The sequence below is a fragment of the Zonotrichia leucophrys genome, chromosome 1A, assembly GCF_028769735.1.
Source record: "Zonotrichia leucophrys gambelii isolate GWCS_2022_RI chromosome 1A, RI_Zleu_2.0, whole genome shotgun sequence".
Classification (NCBI taxonomy): Eukaryota; Metazoa; Chordata; class Aves; order Passeriformes; family Passerellidae; genus Zonotrichia; species Zonotrichia leucophrys.
In genome coordinates this window covers 28987302-29013013 of record NC_088170.1, presented here as the reverse complement: position 1 = coordinate 29013013, position 25712 = coordinate 28987302, and the positions used below count along the sequence as shown (strand labels likewise).

General features: G+C 37.1%; 1 protein-coding gene across 3 annotated transcripts in view; it reads right to left on the bottom strand.

The window, feature by feature from the left end:
• Positions 1–25712, bottom strand: part of TMTC2 (transmembrane O-mannosyltransferase targeting cadherins 2) — a 237376-nt gene that overhangs the window by 50999 nt on the left and 160665 nt on the right. For all 3 annotated transcript variants that reach the window (XM_064702014.1, XM_064702015.1, XM_064702016.1), the window contains 4 exons: positions 23671–23756; positions 22669–22853; positions 21035–21113; positions 8244–8365 (listed from right to left, as the gene is read on the bottom strand). In XM_064702014.1, the coding sequence (XP_064558084.1) occupies positions 8244–8365; positions 21035–21113; positions 22669–22853; positions 23671–23756 (472 nt within the window). The remainder of the gene's footprint in view (positions 1–8243; positions 8366–21034; positions 21114–22668; positions 22854–23670; positions 23757–25712) is intronic.

The following is a 25712-nucleotide window of genomic DNA, read 5'->3' as shown; positions in this document are numbered from 1 at the left end:
TCAGGAGAAAAATCCTGCCTTTTCATCTCATCTTTATTAAAATAAAATAGTAACAATCAAACATGGCAGAGAAGCCATCTCAGTGTATGGGAGCATGAGCTGGACCGCTCTGGAGGAAATTACACTATAAATCTTTATCTACCAATTCAAAGTAATTCACCATTGATTAAATTTTATAATAAATGTGGAGCAACTTTCTTGTTGTTGTCCAGTGTGACACGTAACTTGGTCATGACTAACATTCTCCTCCTCAGACTTTGCTTTGGACCAGGGCCCTCACATGCACAATCCCGTACATTGCATACTGCATGCTCAACCCAGTATATAACCTCGTTGCTTTTGGAAATAAGCCTTGGTAGAATCAAGAACATCCAACCTCTTGTAGTTTCATCTTCTATTTGCACCTTATGAGGTTCAATTCCATCTTAATATATAACATTAGCCCTCCTTCAAACACATGCAGAATTTTTTTGAGTAAAAATCCATCTACTAGCTTCACTGAGATACTACCGAAGTCAGTGTGATTCTTCTGTGAGCCAAGGTTAATTGAGAGAATAGTAACAAACTGTGTTCTTGAGTATACATCTGCAGTGATAATTAAAGGCATGAAAACCAGAGGGTTGAGACTGAAGCAATGCCCATTGACTTTGGTGGGAATTTACTGGACCTTAAGCATTTTGGAATGTGACACGCCTGCATGCGAACTGACACACAGATCTAGAAATTAAAGCACAGCTCAAAACTTCACTGGCTTGGGACATGACTGAGACACACTATTAAGGTGGTATTTTTTCAAGTATTATGTATCAAATTAATCAATAATATATTAAAGCTATTTCACATCCATTTTCTTAGTTTATGTGTCTCCTATCACCAAAATCATTCTTGTTCTATTAAAGTATTCAAACCAATACAGAAAAGAAATGTAAGCGTAAAGTTTTTTTCCCTTGGAGGATTTTTTATTTGGTTGTTCTGTTGTGGCGGTTTTTTTTTTTGTTTGGTGGTATTTTTAAATAGTGTATCTATTTTTAGTGTTTTCTTTTGGGGTAACTTTAAGTCTAGAAGGAATTTACTTCATTACATCACTGTTGGAACCAATAAATATTCTGTAAAGTCTTAAGTAAACTTTTAATGAACTGATTTCATTCTATATCTCGTGATTTATTTACTGTCTAGACCCCTACTGAAATATTCACTTCAGTCATTAAGCTTTGACCATTTTGTATTAAAAATATGTAATTAAACGTGAAGTAAATTTCCAGGTTATCTGTTCAGTCTTAAGCCACATTTTATATTTTCTGATGAAGAAATGTATTAATATCTACTCATATTTCACTGGCCAGTCAGTAGAATATAAATTCAGTATTTTCGCATGCTGTTTTCACTGAGTCCTATGAATTTCTTCTAAGCTAAATTTGGCCTATTTTTTCACAATTCCTGACAAAATTACTATGCACAGCGTAACTACAGCAGCTTTATTCAACCATGTAATAAAACAAAAAAGACCTCTCTTTTGGTGCCTTAGAACTAGATGATTTTTAAGGTTGCTTCCAAACCCAAAGCAGGCTGTGATTCTTTCATGAAAGCAGCTCATTCTGTGTCAGTGATGTTCTCTGTAACAAGCTTTAAATTTATGTTGAGTAAAGTGAGAAGTTTAGGGCTCCCTCTTTCCTGTCTACAGGAAGTTAGAAACACGATACCAAAGATGAGATCCCTGAAGGAGGTTACTGAGGGGTTACATGCCTAAATACCTGTTCCAGAGTCATTTATGAACTAGACAGATATGGTATATTTAAATGAAAATATTCTGTTTTACAATTAATTCTATTACAGCTGGCATGCAGCCTAACACATGTCCTAAGAGGACTGGAAAGTATATCTATGGATGCAATACTTCTGGCACACAGCCAGCCTCTGAAGAAATACAAGCTCAATAGATGTCAGCTATTGAAATTTCTGTAGTTCGGAAATCCTGTCATTCAGACTGGACGTGTTAAAGCTCCAGATACACTAGATAACCAAACCTTTTTAAAAAGGGCACATACTTCTGAAGTCAGTAAACCTGATTTTCCCCGCTGAAGAGGAAAACCCCTTCCTTCTAGCCGCTACAAGTGAATTGCTTGTAAGCTGGAAACAAAAATGAAAACAACTCATATTTTGCAAACTCAGAACTAAATACAAACTGTGCACATATCAATTTTAATCCCCAAGAGATTTCAAGTGTCAAGAAAGCTCATAGTGTCTATGACAGGCTCCAAAGACAAACTAATACAAGACAGAAAAACAGTAATGGCTATTGGTTGGCTTAACTTGATTTCTCAGGCAAGGCATTCTCATGGATTCAATGTCATTTTTATATTGTCATGCTGTGACTTTACCTGAAATATCCAATTTTCATTTAAAAAAAAATCTTCCTAGAAGCAGTACTAACAGCCAAGGGATATGGTTTCCCAAAATGAAATACCAAAGAGTTTTCCTGATCTAATTAAATTGACCTGTTCAGAAAATGCCTTTTCACTAATTAAAGATTTCTCTATGTGTAGGCATTTATTGCCCCCCTAAGTATTACTGAAAATATTTTTGTTTGCTTTAAAGGAGTTGATTACTGAAAGAAGAAAGTGTTCTGGAAGATCATGACTAGATTTAACAGTGCATTTCAATTTGCTATTTCTTAAAGACAGTCATGATTCTTTTGACATCATGACTGTTCCCCCTCATTCCTGCATTCTTCCCATTTGTGTAAATCTAGAGAGACAGAAAAAAAGTAGCAATGAACCACTGACATTAAAGATGACAATATGACACATTTTTCCAACAGAAATGCAAATTCCCTTCCTGTGCTGAAACACCAGCAGCAAGTAATTACAGGAAATGTAAATGTTGAATCAATCTATTCATCTACACCATTCTCCTTTTCCCCTATAGTCCCATGCTTTTCTTTTTTTCCTATCTTCTACATATTTCCATGTTTTCATTTGTTTATATTTATTTTGAGATGACAGTCAAGCACTACACCAATTACTGAATACTGTAGGGTATTTGATAGCAACACTATGAGTAATTTCACAACTAACCAAAAATGCCATAGTATCTCACTGGACTTCTGTTTGTCAGAAGCATAAGCAACAATCAACTGCAGGAAAAATACGGTCACTCACTGAGAAGCAATTATTTCAAAACTTAAGAAAAGTACTAAACTTCAACATTGATACTTGAATGTCATAATCCTGTTACTTTTATATTAATCCAAAACACTGCCTGTCTCTATCATGTCTATGACTGCCTTTTTCTAATCCCCTTTTGAAGAAAATATTTTAAAATAAAATATTTTATATTACAGGGAATCTTCTAGGATGATTATTGCTGAATTTAATACTTGGAGTTCTGTCAGCAAAATTTTACAAGGCAAAGTAAATTTTTCTTACAGAATTTTGGGTGATTTTCCAATCCAGTAAAAAATAGGAGATTACCAGCACTGTGTGGAGCCATGTAAAATGCAAAAAGACACTGTGCAATTTCTTCCAGAGAAATATAGCAAAGCCTCTAATTCCTAGAGGTGACACACTAAATGTTACAAGATGATGCTGACCCTAAGAATTTTAGCAATTAGAGCCACTACTGCAAACTATGCAGGGTCATTTGTGGGCTCAACTTCACACAAAACAGACAGAACAAAACTTGAAAACATTTATTTGTAACTGAAATAAAGCTTCTCAGACTAGCATGCTACTGTAATAACCAACCACTGACTGATGGCAGAGGCCAGACATCATGAGGGAGGGTTTCTTAGTCTTCTCTTTAGGACTAATAAAGTGAGAAGAAGAAAAAAAATTAAAAGCCTTACTTGCAAATTATTTTTTTAGCTAGACAGCCAATGCCTTCTCTTCTAGAAGGTCTGCTCATATAATGGAAAACAAATTACAATACATGCTCAAGGCATCACCTAGCACTGTCATTTTTGACAGACTCATTTTTATCCTAAAGCTGAGAGCCTTGCAATTTTAAAGTCTTTCAAAAAATTATGCTTTTTTTTGTAATATAGAAATAAAATACCTAAGCAAGGGATGAGGCTCAGATGCAGTGGTACGAAGCTACCAGAAGATTGGCTATGTTAATTCACATGTCACATTGAAAAATAAATTCCTCACTATTTAAGCATCTTAACAAGTTACAGGCATGAAACGCACATAATGCTAAAGCACTACAGTTCTAAACACCTACATGTCATTTCAAAAATTTAAAAGAAGGACAAACCTAAGCCCCAGACAACTGGCTATTTTCCAATTATTCTAGTAACTGAGCTACTAATCATGATTTTCAACCACTATATTATGCTGTCCTAGCATATTTTTGAGAAAATTGTAGCTTAGTGAGCTGTAATTCTTAGATATAAACATATAACATGAACTAATCTAGGAGCTAGGAAATTCTTGTAACTTATGATATTAGGTACCAAGACTGTAAATTCATTAGCTATTCCTCTGGAGCTCTTAAGCTGGTCTGTTTTTCCTGCATATACAGCAGCATGCCCAAGTCCATTTGGGCATTACTTGTATCTTTTCCAGCCTAAATGATTCTTTGATTCTGTGTGATGCTGCTTTCAATAAGATTAATACTGGCAACAGACTTGAGAAGGCAGAAAAGCTGAGGTTAAAATTAAGCCACTTCATTGGAATCAAAGTAAGGAAATAAAACATAGCTGAATTTGTGAACTTTACAGGTCTGACTTTACTAGGGGGTTTTATATTAGAATTGCCTTTGGCTGGAATTTAGGAACTTGTCTGGAAATTACCTCCTCTCCTCCCTTACACCCCCAATTTCACTGACAGAGAAATTTCCTATCTATATTAGCACCTACATCCACCTTTCACTATATCAGCAATCTCACATTTCTCTCCTAGAAAAGAGACACAGAGAAGTGTTATTAACAGTTTTGTCTCAGTACCTATATTCAGAAACGGGTTTGTAAAAAGTTCAAAAGTTTGATTCCAACAGAAGACAGCAAAGAAGCCTCTAACACATCTCTAACATCCAAAAACTAACTGAAGTAGGCTTTTCTCTTTCCTAAATTTACAGGCTGTGAGAAAATTATCATTAACCCAGGCAGGAAAATAGAAGAATAAATCACAGTGGTAGCTCATGTTGGGATTGGGCTGAAATAACTATACCAAAGGGAGCAGCTCTAATCTGAATCCCAAGGAAGTTTGTGAAGAATTCCAGGAAGCATGTCAGTTACAGCAATTATGTATTTGCAATGGGAACTAATCCTAGGACAGTTCAGTATGCCAGAAACTGGACAAAATTAATTTTGTGAATTACTGAGCAGACAGTAACCTGCAAAACTGATTAAGTGACCAAAATGGAGAGAAAAACCACATATTTTACTGCCAAATCTCTTCATCCATTTTTGTGTTGAATATTTTTTCAGAACTGTAGCTCAAAGAACTAATTGGAATTAATGCAAATTTTCAGTAAATCAAAGATAAGGGAACTTTATTTTGCATTCATGAAGTAACCATCAGAAAAATATTGTGCCATCTGTAAATACTTTGTTATCATAGTGTTCCTTGCTATATGTTTATAAATCCTGAAAGTCAACAGGACACCAGCACCAACTTTTCAGCTTACATTGCTGTCAATGGAAGGGACATCATACCTATCTGTACATATTGCCATGAATATGAGAAGCGACAGTAATAAAGACAAAAGTGTCAAGAAATAATAACAAACAAATTTGAGGAGAATGGACTACAATTATGGCACAGAGCAACTACAGGAAAGCAAGTGTGTGTATAGAAAGGAAAGGTATTTTATTTCCGATCATAGTGCAGTATTCAGGGTTCAAAGCTGAATACAGTTCTTCTCCTTGCTGAGGCATGTTCTTCCACAGCTCTGATGCTCAAGGCACAATCCACACCACACATATCTTCCTTTATATCCCCAGAGAAATGCAAACAGTTCAATTCTACTATTAGGACTCATGCAGATTTTTCATTGCTTCCTTCTAAAAGTTGGGATACTAACATTAAATTTTAATTCTATACCTGCAGTTTCACAATGAGGGGACAGAATTAAGAAAAAATAAAGTAGTGGCTCACAAGGTTTGTACACTTCTGGGATTTGGGGATTTAGTTATTTTGAAGAAAACTGTGAGACCTTGTTTCCCAGAATCACTGCAAAACTTTCCCTAACAGACCTCATATTTCACACACTCAGCAGTCGAAAAAATTAACCAGAGAACTACTGGGGTAGGGGGGTGTGTGTACATAACAAAAAACCAACCAAACAAAAAGAAATTTGGATTTTATTAAGAAAACTCTTTCCTTCCTCTCCTGGCCAGGACAGCGTTAATTTTTGCAGTAGCCAGGAGGGGGCATGGCCAGGACCCAGAGGTTATTCTAATAAACACCTCCCCACCCAGGAAAGGGGGAAAGGGGTCACTTGTGGATCGGGGAGCATGGGGGCACGGTCGGGTATTGCTGGGGGTTGCTGAGTTGTGAGCATTCCCATGTGAATCGTTTGCCTCCCTCATACACTTTGTTATTAATATTTTTGCTCTTACTATTTGTTTTATTATTTTATTACTGTTTGCAGTAAATTGTTCTTGTTTCAGCTCATGATCTTTATCTTTTGTGCCTCCAATTCTCCTCTCCACCCTGTGGCAGCAGGAGGGAGAGTGTGTGGTGAGAGAGCAGCATGTGGTTTGGAGTGCTACAGTGGGAACACTAAACTGGGAAATACTATTTCTAAACCACAACACCTCCCCACAGCAATTCCAATAAATTAGCACTTTTGTGTCAAAGATCTCCTAAGAAGAAGCCAATAACACTGACTTTCTGCTATTATTCTTAGGCCCAATATACAAAGATATCTGCTAGAAAAGCAACATAAATAAGGAAATCTTTCTGTACAACGTATTTGTAGTCCTATTCTAGAAGAAGGCAAACAATGGGTGCATGTATTTGTCAATATCCCAGCAATTTTAACTGGAAATTACTGAAAAAAAACAGCCTTTCCAGGACATGGAACTGAAAGGCAATAACACTACCACCCCGACCTCCATTTCATGTTAAAATCTTCCCTTTCACATAGCTTTTAATAAAACTCTGCATTTAATATTACATAGTAACACAGAGAAATTTTCAAGTCTTTCAAACCATGTTGTCACCTGTTACTCATACAGAAAATTTAAGTTGTCATTTCTTCCCCTTTTCCAAATTCAGATACTTTTAAAACAGTAATGGATCTCCTGAAATTAATCATCTTGTGTTCCACAATAAGACATTTTTTGCTTGAAGACTGGACAGCACAATCAAGACCATAGAAAAAAGTTTATCACCAGGTGAATGGAAGGAATCTATTAAGGAACTTTCAGTGGAGGAACTTTCAATGGAGGAACTTTCAATGGAGGAACTTTCAATGGAGGAATATTCAGACTGAGGCACAAGGATTCAATAACCATGCAGAGGTGCATCAGTAGAGCACAGGAAGCAAATATGAAGCCACTAAGGTAAACAAGGAAACCAAACGCAGAACAGATAAAAATGTAAGAAAAATGGGAATGAGAAACGAAAAAAAAAAAAAAAAAGAAAGTTTAAAAACAGAATTATTTGAATTAATAAAATAGAAATCCATTTCATCTTCAAAATATGTGAACATCAAGGAGGGACTGGCACTTTACTGTAACTATCAAAGGGAGTTAGTTTAGCTGGAGCTACAAGCACACCTGCAGCCAAAAGTTAAGTAAATTTTACAGAAATAAAGAAGTCCAACTCTTCTGATTTTTTAGAACTAGCTCTTCATAGTTGAGTACTTTCTTTCACATGCTCAAAGAGATACTCCTAAAGAAGTGCAAATTCAAAGCACAAGATGTTATTCACAAAGTATAGGTGACACCCAGCCATAGGCTGTTTCAACAGCCCTGAGTCAAACACTGAATATCTCACAGAATTAATTCCATTACTTGTCATCCAAAGAACTTACAAAGGCTTTATCAAGAGAACTCCTTACTGTGCTTTACAAAGTTCCTGTGCCACTACAACGTTTTTTTTTCCAGCACAGAGTTAGTACTACCTCAAGAATGGAGGCAATGTCTCACAAAAAAAACCAAAAAACAATGCTGTCAAAGTCCTTAATGAAAAGGAATAACTGAAACAGTGTGACAAAGGCAACAAGCAATTTTCAGGACAAAGCTTTCCCATTCCTTTACCTAACCTACTGAAAGGAGGTGCTGACAAACTCACCGTCAGAGCCAGCAGTTTTCCATAAGTGAGGTGGGCTGGGATGTGGTCGCTCTTGGATCGCAGTGACTCCACGTACCAGTGCTCTGCTTCAGGCAGCCGGCTCATTCTCATATAGGCTTCTCCTGCAAGGTCAAGCAAATGCTAGTGAGAATGCCACAAATTTCTCAAGACTTCCATAATTTGTTTATCACAAAATTATCTGTTTTAAATGTACAGAAATCTAGAAAAAGGCAAAGTGATTTGAACACTTGCAACCACACCCACACAGAAAAAACCTTGGAGAAACTTGAGAGGGGAGATTAAGTTAAGGCCATATTAGGGCTGAAATAGCATAGCTGAGATGAAAACTATTGTTGGAAAAGAATTGCCAGAGAGAGGACCACCTGCGAAGCTTTAGTCAAAAGTCTCAAAGTAACAGAAATCTTACCTCATCTACTTTAGAAAAGCTACTTCTTTTCCATCGGTCTACATTGCAAAGCATGGAATAGCAGGGAGAACATGGAAATGTTTGCATTTAATCATAATAACTCAAGAACCAAAAACTAGTATAAGACAATAGTCCTGAAAGTATATTGATGGGAGGGGCAAGTCATTAAAAAAACTAATTTCTGAATGCAGTTATATTTGGTCATCTACCACAACTTCTTTAAATTAAAACATAGCATCTATTAGTTTAAAATTGCTAATCTTATGAAGTCACATACAAAATGACTGAAATTGGACATCTTTCAAGGTGAAATCCTTTACAATGAGAGGCTGAGGTGGGGAATGTTAAAGAGCAATATATGAATGGGATGCTATATATTTTTATAGATATTATACATTAGTGTTAGATAACTGCAGTCAAGAAGTTTCTGAGAAAGAGTTTAGCACACACAGCAAGAAAGTTCTTTCTTCAAGAAGCAAACAAATTTCTCAAAGGTAGGAAACAATCAATATGAAACAAGTATGTAGTGGCAAAGAATAACAGCTTTCAGATTAATTCTGGACTTACACAGCTCTTTCACGAGGACTCTGGATATAAATGTGCCCTTTCCTGGGTCAATGACACCCTGAAAATGCCACTTGAAGATTCAGTATTTCATCATCCCAGCAGCTGGTCCATTTCTAATAAATGACTAAGTATCTTCCAAAATTTAGGAAGACACAGGTTATCAAATGTGACTCCTGGAGGATCAAAAGACTACACCTGACCCAAGTAAAGATCAGCTAAGGCTGTCTCCTGGTGAGTTACAGCCTCCAGTTCTGTATTACATGGAAATTAATAACTATGAAGGTACCAGGGAGACAGAGGAACCAAAGTTCTTTAATCAAGAATTGAAGTCAACTACCACACCCTCAAAACTTGGACATAAAGATTCTCAAAGAGGAAAAAAAAAACTCATAGTATGGGAGCTACTTTTATCTCTTTATCTTGAATATTTACAGGGGTTATGGAAGATTTGCTTCATAAAAGAAAATTGGATAAGGCCAAGTCAGATTTTTTTTTTATGCCTTTGTCACCAAAAGAGAAGGATACCAGGCAAAATGTGGCACGTCAGTTTTGAGTTTCATGAGTTAGGGCATGGTGCATGCAAAATGATCAAACTTCAGATCACAGATAAAATAAGCACGATGTAGAGACAGAAGTCATGCTAAGCCAAGTTTAAGAGAAACCAACATGATTGTTAAGAATAAACAGACTTTTTTCAAACAAGCCTGCTGTATTTAGAGGCTTGCATCCCTGTCTGGGAAAACACTCTACTTGTTCTAAATCAAAGTTCTGCATAGCATTTCGTACTCATGCACTGGTCTGGATATCCGATATCCAGAAGCACTTCGGTAATTCTGCTGCTGTTTAGGGCCAAAAAGACAGAACAATTCCCTGTAAAAAATCCCAGGCTAAATAAAAAAAAAAAGTCCAAACAGGTAAGAAATCGCAATAGAGCATGAACATCACATTCAGTGACAGTAACATCATGTGATCTTTACACTATGTCAGCAGTCACAAGTAAGTGACACAACAATATATTTTATCTTCACAAAACAAAGTCATTAAGTGTAGAAAGGACAGAAAAAGCCAGAAGTCAAGCTTTATGCTCCCCTCAACTCCTCTCCCAAGCTGCATGCTTTAATGTAGAATGTTTAATTACTTGATTGCATACTATTTCTCCCAGCGGCCCTTGCTTCATTAGCATACAGGAAATGAGGAATCCATATTGTCCTTTTCTTTAAGTGGAAAATTCCACCCCAACCTGTTACAGCTTGGCAGAGTTTCAAGTAATTAACAACAAGATGCTTTAAGAGTAATGTAAGCAGCCATAAGTGATGGAGCTAATATCTGTGGGTAGTAAAGGCTGAATGCACTGCCAAATATCAAATGGATCCAAGGTTCTTATCTATCTTTCATGATGGATTCTGATATAAGAAGAGATTAAAAACCTTAGAGTACTTGGAAATTCAATTTTTAATAGGTTTTAAGAGCTCAATGAGTTCACAAACTAAACTCCTAAAACTTTGAGGATATTTCGGGGGAGCGGGGGGAATGGGGGACGGGAACCTAGAAACAAAGCTACAATATGTCAATCTTCAATATAAACATCAAAGAAAGAAACTGTTAAGAACTGAAAAGAAAGAAACTGTATTTCCCTGAACCTCAGAGATGAAAACTGTGAGGAGCTGTTGACATCCCTGAAGGCAGGGAGGTTCTGCAGAGAGACCTCAACAAACCAGAGAGATAGGAGATCACCAACCATACAAAGCTGATAAAAGGCAAGTGCCAGAGTCTTCACCTGGGATGAGGCAGCCCTGGAAGTGCTGACAGATCAGGGAATGAAAGGCTGGAATAAAGTGCTGCATAAAGGGTCCTGGCTGATGACAAGTTGAACTTGAGTCAGCAGTGCCCTGGCAGCCAGGAGGGCCAGCCATGTCCTGGGGACATCGGGCACAGCATCACAGCTGGGCAAGGGAGGGGATTGTCCCACTCTGCTCTGCACTGGGGCAGCCCCACCTTGAGTGCTGGGGGCAGTTTTCAGTGTCATGATATAAAAAAGATCTTTAGCTAATAGAGAGTGCCCAACAGAGGACAATCAGGATGGTGAAGGGCCTTGAAGGGAAGCTGTATGAGGAGCAGCTGAGGTCATCTGGACTGTTCAGCCTGGAGGAGACTGAAGGGAGACCTCATGGAAGTTATGACTTCATTTGGAGGGCAAAAGGAGGGGCAGGCACTGATCTCTTTTCTGTGGTACCCAGTGATGGGACCTGAGGCAATGGCCTGAAGCCGTGTCAGGGGTGGTTTAGGTTGGATATCAGGAAAAGGTTCTTCACCCAGGGGGTGGCTGGGCACTGGACCAGGCTCCCCAGGGAAGTGGTCACAGCACCAACCCTGACAGAGTTCCAGAACAGTCTGAACAATACTCTCAGGCACATGGTGTGACTTTTGGGGATAGTGCTGTGCAGGGCCAGGACTTAGACTTAATGATTCTTGTAGGTGTCTTCCAACTCAGCTGATTATGTGATTCTGTGACTCTTTGCAGGTAATTCTCTATAGCTGAACATTTTTTTCTGAGGAATCTGTATCAAGAATTCCTCAAGTATTATAAGTAACTGGAACATAGATTGCTACAGAAGGAAGCACTGTTAGGGGGTCTGTTATAAATGCCATCTAGTAAATGAAGAAAAGAAAAAGCTGAAAATTGATATCAGCTCCTACCACTAGAACAGATTAGAATAGAATTCTACAGTCTACCATAGAATAGAATTCTATGGTCTGGAATGATCTTATAGATCATTCTCTACCAAAATAGAATCAAGCAACAGGTAACTGAACAATTAATTCAATGAAGTGAATTTATGCATTAGGCTGATGCAATTTAGTAATACCTATGCCACCTTGAGATAATTTTCCATCAAAATGTTAGAGAAAACATGTATGGATTGATTGCTGTAATTCAGGATGCATTTGCCTGTCTGAGATTAAAATAAGAAAAATAATATTTGTCATTTACAATCATGCATTCTTATAAACTTGCAACACAAATGATTTAGGCATTAGAAAGATAATGAGTGTCCATTGGCAGAAAATACGCAAACAAACGTGCAAGCAGATTTCTATGTTTACTTTAACAATTACTTATTTTGTAAAATCTTTCAAATCTCATGCTAGAAGTCTGAAAGATCACACACAGACACATTATTAATAAACCTTGTCAGATCTGTAAAGTTCAACAGAGGTAACAATGACAGAGAAAGAAATTCATGGCAGGGAAAACCTTAAGCTATAAATGGTCAGTTATTTCCAGTCCCTAATCTGTACAACACACAGACGTGCAGCATTGCCTGCACAATGAGTGGTGGCAATAAATTCAATAGATGACTGGAGTAAAATGAGACCAATCAGTATTTCAAAACTGTTTCCAGCTTCACAGGGGTTAGTTCAGTTAATATTTTCTGAGTTTTATGAACCCATTTCTTGTCTTATTCTACTAGAAAGCTCATAGATTATTAAACTGTAATTCTCATTTACTAATGTAGTGCAAGAAAAACATTAATATGCAACTGAAACATCATTTAAAGAAATGCATACTAAGTTCATGGACATTTCTATTAGTACTTTCAAAGAAATCAGAAATGGGAAACCTTTTAGCTAGATTTTCACCACTAAAATTAAATGCCTATACTCAAGTTGATTTTATTTGCCACAAAGATAGACTACTTGCAAAACTACCATTCACCAATAGTATTTTCCCATATTTCCTCAGAATCTTTGGAATGTTAAAATAATATTCCAGAATAAAATTAAATCCCACAAAAATAATAAACTAGCAAAAAACTCACCACTAAAATCATGCCAGGATATTAATTGTAATTAAATATATTTGATTAACATAGCCTTAACAATAATTAACATATAATTTAAAATAACTTAAACCCCGTAACAATCATAATAAAAATTAAATGTTTATATTAAATAATAACGCTAATAAAAGATTAGCTTGCTAGCAGCCATTTCCCCTAAAGACTTATATTTTACTTGATAATTCAATGGAATTTGTTTAAAGAAAAAAAAATTTAAAAAAGGACACAAGATTTTCCAAAACATACCACATATTGTTTAAAAGCAAAATTAGGTAGCATTTATATGAATGTATGTTACATGGTTCTAGCTAAACATCTCATTTATTTATTTCATGATTTTACTGTTTCAGATGCAATCAGTCATGCCAAGGCCATATCCTGGTAGGGAGCATGGCAGATTTACTACTCAGAAAGTTCAACAGAACTGTGGATGTAAAAGCACTGTACTTCCACAGGTGTAAGGTAACCATTCTTTCAGATTAAGATATGTCCCTCCAGTGCTCCTCCTTTTAGGACCCCAAAAGAGACTGCTGAAAAGACAACTGAAAAATTATCTCCATAAAGGAGACAATGTAGGGTAAATCTGCCTTGCATCATCCTTATTTATGCTAGTTGTCGGCCCCACCAATTTCGGGGTAGTAAAACTGTAATATAGGAAACATAAAATTTGACACGGACAAGACACTACATATCAAAACACAAAGGAAGATGGAGATGCCCTTTGAAAATAAAAATCTCTAACATATACATTCCATCGGGATTTAAATTTAATTTTTCCATAATTTCTTTTAATTGGGAGTATAAAAAAATTGGACAATGATGGGGAGGTCTGTGTCCCTGTGTGTTACAATACCACAAGGAGTTTGTGCCTTTGATAATCCAACCGTGCAGCTTTCTTGTGCAAATTAAGGCTGCAGATGTGCTTACCATAAAAAATGCATCTCTCTAGATATATGACTTCCCTCTTTCTTCCCTCTGGTACCAGTGCATAAAATAACATAATAAATCTGGAAGCACAGTTTGATGTTATACTATATTGATGTATAAAATCTACTGCAACAGATTAACAGTTTTGGTTACAAATATGCAGCACATGCACATCTTCCCTGAAACAGCTGAACAATGTGAACACAGTGAACATCAAGTTTGGCATAGACCAAGCATATTGTGGCTCAAATTATTTTCCTTTTACAGAATAATCTCCTTTAAGATTTCAAGGAATGTATTGTATTTTATCAGGGTTTTATGACGGATGGGAGTCAATCCACATTTCCTTTGCCTGAACAAATTCTTACAGGCCTTAATTAGCTGAAGCAAAGCCTTATCTTATTTAATTAGACCACTAAGCTACTTTTGAAGGAAAATACCTATAGTAGAAAACAGATATAAATTAAGGACATCAAAATAACATCAGTTGCAGCATGGAACAGCATGGACATTGCACAGTTGTTTCCTTCTGTACAAAGGCTTCCAGTGAAAGAAGACAAAAATAGAGGCATGGAGCTCACACAAGATAGGTAATTTCATTTCATGCCACTTATAGGTTTCTTTAAAACTTTATTCATAGAAGCATTTTCCATTAGAATCATACCTAACTGGGATCCCTGTAGTCCATTTTCCGTATTGGACTATATTTTTGGTCGGCAAATGTTATGACTACACTTACTGCCTGTTTAAAATAAAAAAGAACTTCATCCTTAGAATCACCTTTTTTAGATTCCTATCTGAGGAAACTCAAGCATTTCACATTAAAATATATATCAATGGTTCGAAGAGCTAAAACTAAGAAAATATGGGAAGCTGGGGAAAAAAAAACCAAACATGCTCTCAAACATTGAATTAATTACCATCTCCAGCAATCCACTGCTGAAACCTTCATACCCAGCTTGATTCCCTCAAAGCAAAGTCAAAAAAACAGGAGACACTGCAATCAGACTTAAGATTCATACTCAGAATCATAGAATCACAGAATCATTTAGGTTGAGAAAGACATCAATCATCAAAGTCCAATCTTTGACTGAACATTCATCAACTAGATCATTGCACCAAGTATCACATCCAGTCACTTCCTGAACACTTCCAAGGATGGTGACTCCACCACTTCCCTGGGTAACCCATTCCAATTCTTGACAACCTTTTCAGTGAATAAATTCTTCCTGATGTCCAGTCTCCCCTGGTACAGCTCATTCTTGTTTCCTCTTGTACTGCTGGTTGCCTGGCAGAAGAGACACACTCCCAGCTGGCGACAACAGGGAGCTGAAGAGAGCAATAAATCTCTCCTGATTCTTCTCCAGGCTAAATATGCCCAGCTCCCTCAGCAGTTTCTTGCAGGACTTGTGCTCCAGAGCGTTCATCAGCTCCACTGCCCTTCTCTGGGCATTCTCCAGCACCTCAATGCCTTCCTTCTAGTGCTGGGCCCAGAACTGGACAGAGGATTCAGGTGTGGCCTCACCAGTGCAGAGAACAGAGAGTCAATAACCGCCCTGGTCTGGCAGGCCACACTATTTCTGATGCAAGCCAGTATGCCTGGGCACACACTGACTCATGCACAGCTATTGGTGACCAACACTCCTAGGTCCCTTTTCTTGGGGCTCTTCCCCCCTGCCTGTAGTTGTTGCGACCCAAGTACAGGACCCAGGAATTCACCTTACTGAATCTCCTACAATTGGCCTTGAGCTATTACCAATCCAGCCTGTTCAGGTCCCTCTGCAAAGCCTTACTGCTCTGCAGCAGATCAATACCCCCAGCCCAACTTTGTGTCATCTGTGAACCTACTGAGGGTGCACTCAATCCCCTCATCCGGATCATCAGTAAGGATATTAAACAGGACTGGCCCTAATACTGAGCCCTGTGGAACATCACCAGGGCCTGGCTGCCAGCTGGATGCAGCACTTAGCTACTTAGCTTTGGACACCAGATATAAACTACCACAGTCTGCAAAGTCTCAGAGGGGGAAGGGCTAAAGTATCAGAATGAGGGTGGGAAGGGGGAGAGAAGGAAGCCCAGCATTTTATTCCCATCACCATTGGAGAGGACACCATTCTTCTTTCCATGGAATATGTAATAAAATGTACATATGGAAGAAAAAAAATCCTTTTTCCATCCAAGCTAGTTTTAAAAGAAAAAAAAAACACTTGTAATGTACACTTAGTAAGAAATTACTAGTAAAACTTCATGAGATGCATAAGAAGCACGCTGATTACTAATGCTTAGATAAGTGCAGGAACCATACTCTGCATAAGTTATGATGTGGAGTATGTATTTTACAGCTTAATCATCTTTGGATCTTATAAATTAAGTGTTACACAGTAAAATTATACCAAAGGGTTTCCTGGAGTTCTAAATGCTATTTCAAAATAATTCAATAAGAAAGCATCTAATGGGAGCAAGGGGCAAATGGGACAGGAGCCTTAACAATATTAACAGGTTTGTAGAAACAGCCACATCCACCCAAAAGCATAATCAAGTAAAGTGATAGCTATGTTATAATCATCAACACAGAAAGTCTCTCTGCATGCTAAGACTTTGTACTTATGATACAAAACTCTGCACCAGATGTAAAATCTGGCTCCCCTTTTCTGGACTGTACATTTGTGTATGATTTGTTTTCTGTCCATGTGCAGTCCAGCAGATTCACAAGGAGAAATTTAAACTTGGTGTATCATTAACTGTGTTCACTCCTGCAATGTTATCTTTTTTGTGACTTGCATTTCTCAAAAAAAAAATATTTTAAGGCTTTACCTGAAGTGCATTTCAAAATAGACACTGAGATGTTAGTTAGCAAGGGCAGATGAAGTACCACCAAGATATTTGTCTTTATGACAGTATCTTGCCAATCTAAACCTGAACAATGCCACCCCACCATCTTTCTTGTTACTGTTTGGTATTAAAATAAAGCCTCCATGGTCCACTTCACACCACTTAACTGTCAGGAGTATGAATTACTGTAGCAGGTGGGCTAGTGTGGTTTTAAAAGCAATGTAATACAATCAACTGTACAATATCAGATTTCAAGAAACGCAAAAGACATCTAGAGCAGAGGCTGATCCTTAAGCAATCCTAATATTGGCATTAAAGTGTTCAAGATCCCACAGGGACTTTGACCTCAGGCTTTAATTGAAACTTTAAACAAAATATATTACCTATTTAATACAGCTGAGCTGGATCCTGGCCTTTGTAGTGCAAGTTGCCATGCCAAGCAAATTAATCTGTGTAACCTGAGCATGTACTTTTTAATTTACATCAAAGCAATATGGTATACAGAAAATAAATACCAACCCAACCTTATACAGCTAGTTGAATAATTATTTTGATTCTAGTTTTAAAGTTTCAATTTTCAGTTGTTTTGGGTTCTCCTAAGGAAAAAAAAATTGAAAAGGTTTTGTTTTTTGGTAGAAAGCCAGAGAAACATATGGTTTCCTTAGCTGAGTTGTTGCACACCTGGCAAAATAAATCACAGCGACAGGAGACCAAAATCTTCCCTGCAACTTTTTCATATGCACAAACTTAGAACATCTGATGCTGGTATTACAGTCCTGTCTTTTGTACCATGAAAAAAAAAGCAAAGTCAAATGGATGCCTGCTTCTTGAGCCCCAATACTTCTTTTTCCCATTAAGAGGCAAGTTACAGAATGTTTTAAAGGATGAGAGTCTGTCAAGAAGACTGACACACCAGAGGAATGAGTCACTGGGCCTGTCAGAGCAAAAGGCCAATAGAAGCAAGCACAGGAAAAGAAGTGTAACACAAACAGGGAAAGCAGGTGGCGCAAAGGCTTAGCACTGCTGGAGTGTTAATGCTACTGCAGTCAGAGTGCTGGAGTTCAAACCTGATTCAGTTTGGACAGTTCATCTCCTGTTTATTCTCTTTCAAGTAGGTTATGTACATCATACAGGAGAAAAAAACCTTCCAAAAAATGTTCAATTGCACAAATGAGTACTTATTAAAAATCAGAGGAAGCACTGTTTTCTTACATGACATGCCAATATGTAGCAATATGTGTGGCACTCAACCAAGCAAAGAGATTGCCAGAGACTGGGAATACAGTAACATCCATAGCAGGTAATCCTCAAACTGTGACTATTTTTGGATTTCATGATAAGCTGTGAAGACTTTTTCCACATTTAAGGAGATGAGGAAGAAAACCTCCTTCTGCTACTTCCCAAGCATATGGGGAGTGCTCCACAGCTTCTCCCTTTTCCTCCCCAGCAATGAGCGGACAAGGAGTGGGGACAGCTCAGTGAGGTTTATGCAGTTGCAAGCGCATAAAACAGGACTGGCTATTTCAGTTCTTCTAGTCTCCCTTTTAAAGGCAAGAAGCGGGCAGACAAGTTTATGTAATGCTGTTTATCAAAGAAAGTGTTATAGGGAATGTGTTTATAATTTTGTCTTGAACATGGAAACAGAAATAAACACTCCAGGCAGCCCTCTGATACTCAGTGACACCATATGAGCTGCAAAGCGGATGCACTCCTGATAATGGATGCAGTTGCCTTGTTCTCCTGTCACACACAAAGCAAAGAGATGACTGAAAGGATATTTAGGATTTATCTCACCCAAAATCAAGATACTAAGTCTAAGTCAGTCATCTCAGCTCTTTTTAAAGGAGAAGTATAGTTGCAGGGATTATGTGTATAATCTTAAGTAGATGCCTAAATCAGAAGGTGCTTCATTACTCCCCAGAGGTACGATTTTCCTTCCACACTATAAAGAAGCATAGCTACCTAGCTCTGTCTTCTCAGGTAGGAGAGGCTAAATGCATCCATGTAGGCTTATGTAGACACATCCAGGACAGCTCTGAACAGGTCTGAGTCCTGTTAATACAGCTGCATTGCTTTCTATTCAAGTCACTACCCAACTTTGTGTAGCCTTTGCTACACACTTGAATTGCCTTTGCAGCATAACCTACAAGCAACACTTCAGCAACCACTGTGAAGCAAGTTCTGTCTTCCCTGCAAAAGCTGCCATCACAACAGCAACCAAAATACAAATATGAGCTATGTTAATGCTAATTTGAAATTCTCAGAGCTCCACAAGGAACTAAGGTACACTCAGTTGACCATGTCTTGTTATGCCACCAGGACATCCATGAAGTGCTGGCAGCAGCCTAAAGGAAGCACAAGCCAGAGTATGGGCTTGGGAGAGAAGGGAGGAAGTTTAGCAGGAGCCAGCCTGGGCAAAGGACTGAGCTAGTCTTTGTGGTTTTGTGAGTTAAAAAATGCAAACCCGAGGAACAGAGTGAACTTGGACATCACAGACTGTGCTTTCAAAGGAAATTGAGAAAAGCCTCCTGAACCTAAAAAAACAGCCAAAAAAAAGAAAAATCTGGAGAAACTTATAGGTCATAGTGGTTTTAAGGGTAGCTTCTATTCATTGGAAAAGAACAAGGGTAGCAAAAGCCTGCTTTGCAAGAGGACAAGCATTACATGCTAGAAACAGCACTGGTTTATGTGTTCCAATTTTGTATTCTGAGGAACACTTTTATCAGAATTATGAAAAACATATCTACACTAAAGAGGGCAGTCAAACTTCAGAGAATTTGCTGAAGCACTGCAGTATTTCAGCAGTCACTATAGGACACCAATAGTAAGCAGAGGTTTGATTCACACAGAGGTGACTGTTGATACCACCACCAAATTGATCAGCAAATGCTGATAAATAAAACTGATAAAACAATAATTTCACTAAGACTGACAATGAACAAAAGTATATGTAATAATCAATTAGTGTAATTTATGGATTTTAGCCATTCGCACCAATCTGGTAAAGCTTAGTGTTCAGGGAGAAGTAACTCCATTGGAACTGTATGAACTGCTAAGAAAGTGTTTAGACTGACATTAGATACTTTGTCATTGTGGCAAGAGAACTACTTAATCTAGCATTTACATTTTTCAAACATACAGCATCAGCTACAACTACAATTTTACTTATATCTGTGCCCCAATAATTGTAAGGTATTAATCAAAGATGCCTTTCCTGAATAAGTAGTCAACAACTGTGTAAAAGCAATTGGTCTCAAGCAATACATTCCCTTATACACGAGGCATTGATGGGGGAACCACACCAAACCCCATATGCTTCCTGTTGATCCTAATTGTTTCCACAGATATTTTTAATTGCTCCACTTTCAACTACTTCAAAGTAAAGATTCTTACATTGTTTTCTATCCCAAACAAGACAGTACTGGGCCAAATACTGAGGGTGCTTAGCAGAAACACATGAGCTTTGAGAGAGAATTCCACTTACAAGCATCTTGGGAACAATAAGAACCAGCCCTCTCTGTTTTCAGATCTGAGTACTAGAAGTAATAATTCATATTATCTTCTTTCTTTTATCTGTTTAATGTATCCCACATAAAAATGCAATGAAGAATATGAGAAACTGAGGTTAAACAAGAAACACCTCACAGATAAATTGACAGTATTTTGCAGTACTCAAAGGACTTCTAAAATTTTGAAGGACAAATAGTTGATCCTGTAAGAAAAATAAGAAGAATTCTCTCATTGATGTAGGCATCTAAACTATAGTATATCAGCTGGAAATAACTTTTTGGCAACCTAAAAAAAAACTACAACTATTTCTGTGGGTCTGTTTGAACACCTTGTTGGTTTACAAGTCATTTCAATGTCTAAGACCCATACACAGGTGGGCACATGAGGCCTCCAAAGTAGTGTATGAGAGATTCTGGAGACCAAGAAAAATACTAAGCCAGGCATTCTAAATGTAGAACTGCTACACTGACACTCCTAAGGGCATCCAGTGTCTAACAGTCTCATCATCTACTGTACCTTATCCTGCACTGCAGTTGCTGGCATTTAAGCTCTGAACCTATTTTGGCTTGTACTGAAGTTATATTTTGGGGTTTTATTAGCTCATTAATTTGAGCACCATTTACCTGGAAAAGGTGTTTTGTTTCACCCTAAAGCCTCAAATATCATTCTGAAGCACTATCACTTACCCATCATGTTATATAGGCTCTGTGGTGCAAACTGCCTCGGCATTTTCTGTATTGCTTCTTTGTAAACTGTAAGGGCCTCCTGAAAAGAAACACACAGTGGGAAAACAACAACTTAAAAAGCATCCTTTCATATATAAAGTAAAACCAAACTATCTTTGTTCCCTAAATGAAAGATGCAGGGAAAACACATCAGCATCAAAAATGCCACAGAAAGTACAAAATTTCTCCTTTTTTTACCTGAATTTTACCAAATTCAGTGAGACTTATAGACAAGAAATCAAGCTAGTTCTAATATTGCAATTTTTTTACAGGCAAAACTAAGAAGGACTTTTTTTTATACCTCTTAATGACTGATGAGTTTATAAACATAAAATTCAATAGGCTGTGGAAGAATATGGGGTATTATTGATCTGCAGACAAAGGACATTCTGATGATTAACTACACTAAGTGACCTAAAAATAAAGAAATCATTGTCTACTGCCATATAATAACAAACTGAAGCCTGCTCCACAGAACGGATGAGATGCACTATGAAGTCAAGAAACCCAAAACTGGAATCCCTTTTCAAATATGCTGTTCCTTGAATTACCATTCATTCCCCACTTTGGATGCTAGCTGGTCAGTCTGTTTGCTCTGCACCAAACAGTCACAGCTTACGAAGGCTGCAAGAAAGCAGCCAAGAAGAAATCTGAAGTTTTACATTCCTGAAAGCTCTTGTATCTTGCAGGTATTGAACTTCAACTCTACGCTCTATAAGCTGTGTAGACAACATGCTGCTGGCCTCTTCTCTGTATAGATGCATTAGCTGTCTGTATTTTAACCAATTAGTAATTCCATCAGACAGAGCTGGATGCAGCAGATGACAGGGAATCTGTCCAGCTTCTGCATGCCTGATCTTAAACAGCTGACATAACTGTCATGGTCAAGAACACTTTACACGGATCAAAAGCACTCACAACTCCTGTTCTGAAGTATGCCTGACAATGCCAAGAGAGAATTAACTTCTTTCAAATACTGCTAAAGGTCAAACCTCAAGTGAATGTCTAGTTTCAGTTAAGTTCATCAGGGAAAATGGAGAGGAATCACAACAGTCACAGTTGCGTGTGTAAATGAGATGGGATGGCTTGGGTGCAGTTTATTGTTACATTAAAAACATCCAACCCACTTTAGCACTGAGGTCAAGTTATCTGAAAACAACACACAGTGGGATGTTTTTAATCACTGCTAAATTATTTCAACTGGGTCTTATTTTTAGAGACTTAAATGCAAGCATAATTGCACTTTTCCAGCTAAAGATGGACTTACTGTGTTTTGAATTATAACGCCTCTACACTTTAGGTCAACTGGCCTTCAGTCAGGTTTAATCAGGCTTTATCCTTGCATACCAGCTACGGGTACAAAGCCAAAACCAATGAACTAGCACATATCAGATGTGAGCACTGCTAATGCTGACTCTGATGTGAGAACATCACACTGCTAATTAATAGCATTACACCAGTGGTTGTAGAGAACAACTATTCTCAGTCAACCAGTACATGTATGTGATATATTTTGAAAGTCTGGGTGGAAGCAGTATGTACTATTTGTATATCCAAGTTTTATGAATATATTACATAGAAATCTGGAGTCTTACCTCATAGTGTCCTTGTTCATGAAAAAGTTTTCCTAAGTTATAAAGACAGCTGGTAACAGAGCTTTTGTGAGCATGAGGATCTTTCAGATTTTCATCAGGGATCTCTGAACACTTCACAAAAGTCCTCCTGGCTTCCTCTGTCTTCCCTTGGTTCATCAGGATGATACCAGTATTTAGATATGCAGCTGTGAAGAGGGAAAAATGCTTTATTTGAATGGAGTTCTATTATGCTTTATCTACTGTTTCAATTCTAAGTAGTATCCGGTAGAGATCCCACGGTTATCTAATTTGGTCTTTGAATAACACAGATGACTCATTGGTGTGAGTGTGAACATGTAACATATGTGAATATATAAAAAGTAGAAGCTCAGAGACAAGGAAAGAAGGAGGTGACTATAAAGTAAGGAGGGAAGGAATCACTGGTTAGGCAGAGTGTTCCATTTAGTTCCTCTTTTTAGGACTGTATAAAGCATACAGCACCACTGTTTGAAGTGCTACAAAAAATATACATAAAAACATATATACATACAGAGACAATTAATACTGAAGGTACAAAATTCTCAGCCAACTCAAATAGCACCACTTTAATTTGGAACCTGTTACTGGCAACACTTGAATGATTATTTGCCATTTTTCCCAGGCAAGAAAGAAAAAAATATTTATATTATTCACTCATATTAATATCAGGGACTGGCTGTAAGAAACAGAAAACAGGAGCCTGAAAACTTGGGCAGTAGTGTCTCTGACTCAACACCCCAGATCAGAAACATTTTAAGTTCTAGTAGGGCTGCTGAGTGTTAATATATCATCTGCTTCTTACTTGTACCACATTAAATATAGTTGTTTACTAATAAACACTTGCTATCAAGGGCACAATTTCACCTTTGGCTTTCTGACTGAAAAGCTTCTGAAAAAAAAAAGAAAGCGTTATTAAAGAGGAGGAAAATTTTCTATGAAAGCTATAGTCAATATTATACAAGCTTGTAGAGTCAAAATACTTACAAGCTAGTGTGGGTCTGCTACCAATTGCCAGTTTATAGTAATGCAATGCCTCTGAAAACCTGCTGTTTTCCTGAAGTAGTAATCCTCTGTATAAGGGGAAAAAAAAGGAAAAAAAAAAAGAAAAAGAAAAGAGAGAGTGAGGTGTGAGGTTACTACAAAGAGTAACTTGAAAACAAATACTGAAAACAAAACTTGAGTAACAAAGAAAAATATGCTTACTGAGATACAAGCACTCACTAACAGTTCCATGTGAGAGTTATTCCATATATAAAGATGAATTCATAGACACCAGATGCATCCATATGGTTTTAACAAAGCAGATGTTAAACAGAATAATTTTGGCTTTCTTGGAAGCCAGGAGATTAATTTACTCAGTCGAGAAAATGTTAGCCTGAAAGACTTTTTAAAGTGGGTAGAATATGGTGAAGGTGTTTGTAAGTCATTAATGATTAGTCAGGCATCTTGTCTTGACCTGAAATAAGAAATTCTTTTCCAAATGCAGGACAAAGTTAAGCACCCAGCACATAGCCCATTGCTATGTTAAGGACTCCTCTTGTTGAGCAATTTCACTAGATTATTCACTATACAGCTCAGCACCTGCAACCGTTCTGTTTTTTCCTGTCTTCTTTATACTCTGAACAAATTATTAACTGAAGAAGTATTAAAAATTATACTGAATATTTCCAGTTTCATAATAGATAGGCTTTAATTTAGCTTTTAAGATAAACATCCTTGTGAATTATGATTTATACCAGCTACCCACACATTTCTGAGAAGTTTTCTGGACATCAATGACATGAATGTACACTGTATGCTTAAATGAAGGCCCAAAGCATTAGAGTTTTCCAAAATTTCAGAAGAATGAAAAAGACCATATACAAATATATTAAAACCAGAATTATTTTAAAAATCCTTAAAAATCAGTCATTTCAGAATGGAGACTCAGACCTCAGTATCCAGGAGTAAACATCACTTGTCATATAACTCAAAATATCCAGGAAAGCACAGCTTAACACAGCTCTTCCTCTAAGGTGGAAGTGGCACCATATTTATTTGTAGTTTCCCTAACCTAGAGCAATTTTCTTTTCTTCCTCTATGCTTTTATCTGCTGATAGCTCTTAGAACTGCAAAGAGCTTGGAATTATTTTATCTCCAGTCTCAAATCAGAGATTTTATTTCCCTTTAACATGTCAGGAAAACATTTTTAATTAAACCAGTGAACTTCAAGGGATGAAAAGAGAAGGGAGCTTAAGTAGCCACCATCTAAGTTGTTTCCTTCTTGTCACTGGGTTAGGATTTAACAGAATTGAGAAATATATCCTCTTTTTCTTCTATACTTCCTTTTCTTCTATACTGTCCTATCAGTATCACATGACCTCACTTTGAAACTGTTTCCCAATTAACTTCAGATTCGGTAGCAAATAATTTTTATTATTAACAGAAGTTACATGTACATACTTGCAGTAAAGTAAGAAATGAAGGAATTGATTCAGGATATTTTTTGAATGGTACAAAGGTCTGTAACTACTGTCAAATATCTTGCAAATGGCAAGAGGTATAATTATCAGGACAGAAATAACATTTTCTCAATTTTCTAGAAGCTGAATTTTCTTTACTGTAAACATTTTTATACACTTACTTCAAGGAAGATTGATTATGATATTTTGAGCCTGTTTGCTACTGACAGCAGAAGAATTAAGAGAAAAAAATGAGATGCATTGTCTGACATTTAACCTGCTTCTTAATTTTTTAAAAAGCAAAAACATTCTCACATACAATTTTGAAACAATTTATCTAAGAAATTCCATTCTTATTTTAATTCTGGAATAAATAATGTAACATATTGAGAGAAGTAATACAGCAATTGGTTAATTTCACCAAAACAAATTACTTTGGTAAGTGTATAACACTTGTGGTTTTGTGATTAAAAGAACTTTTATTTGCAATTATTAAAAATTAATCTTTTGCATTCACTACATGTTCTGATATTAACACTTTTGATTTATGACTTGAAACTCTGAGGTGGGATTTTTTTAAGCTTC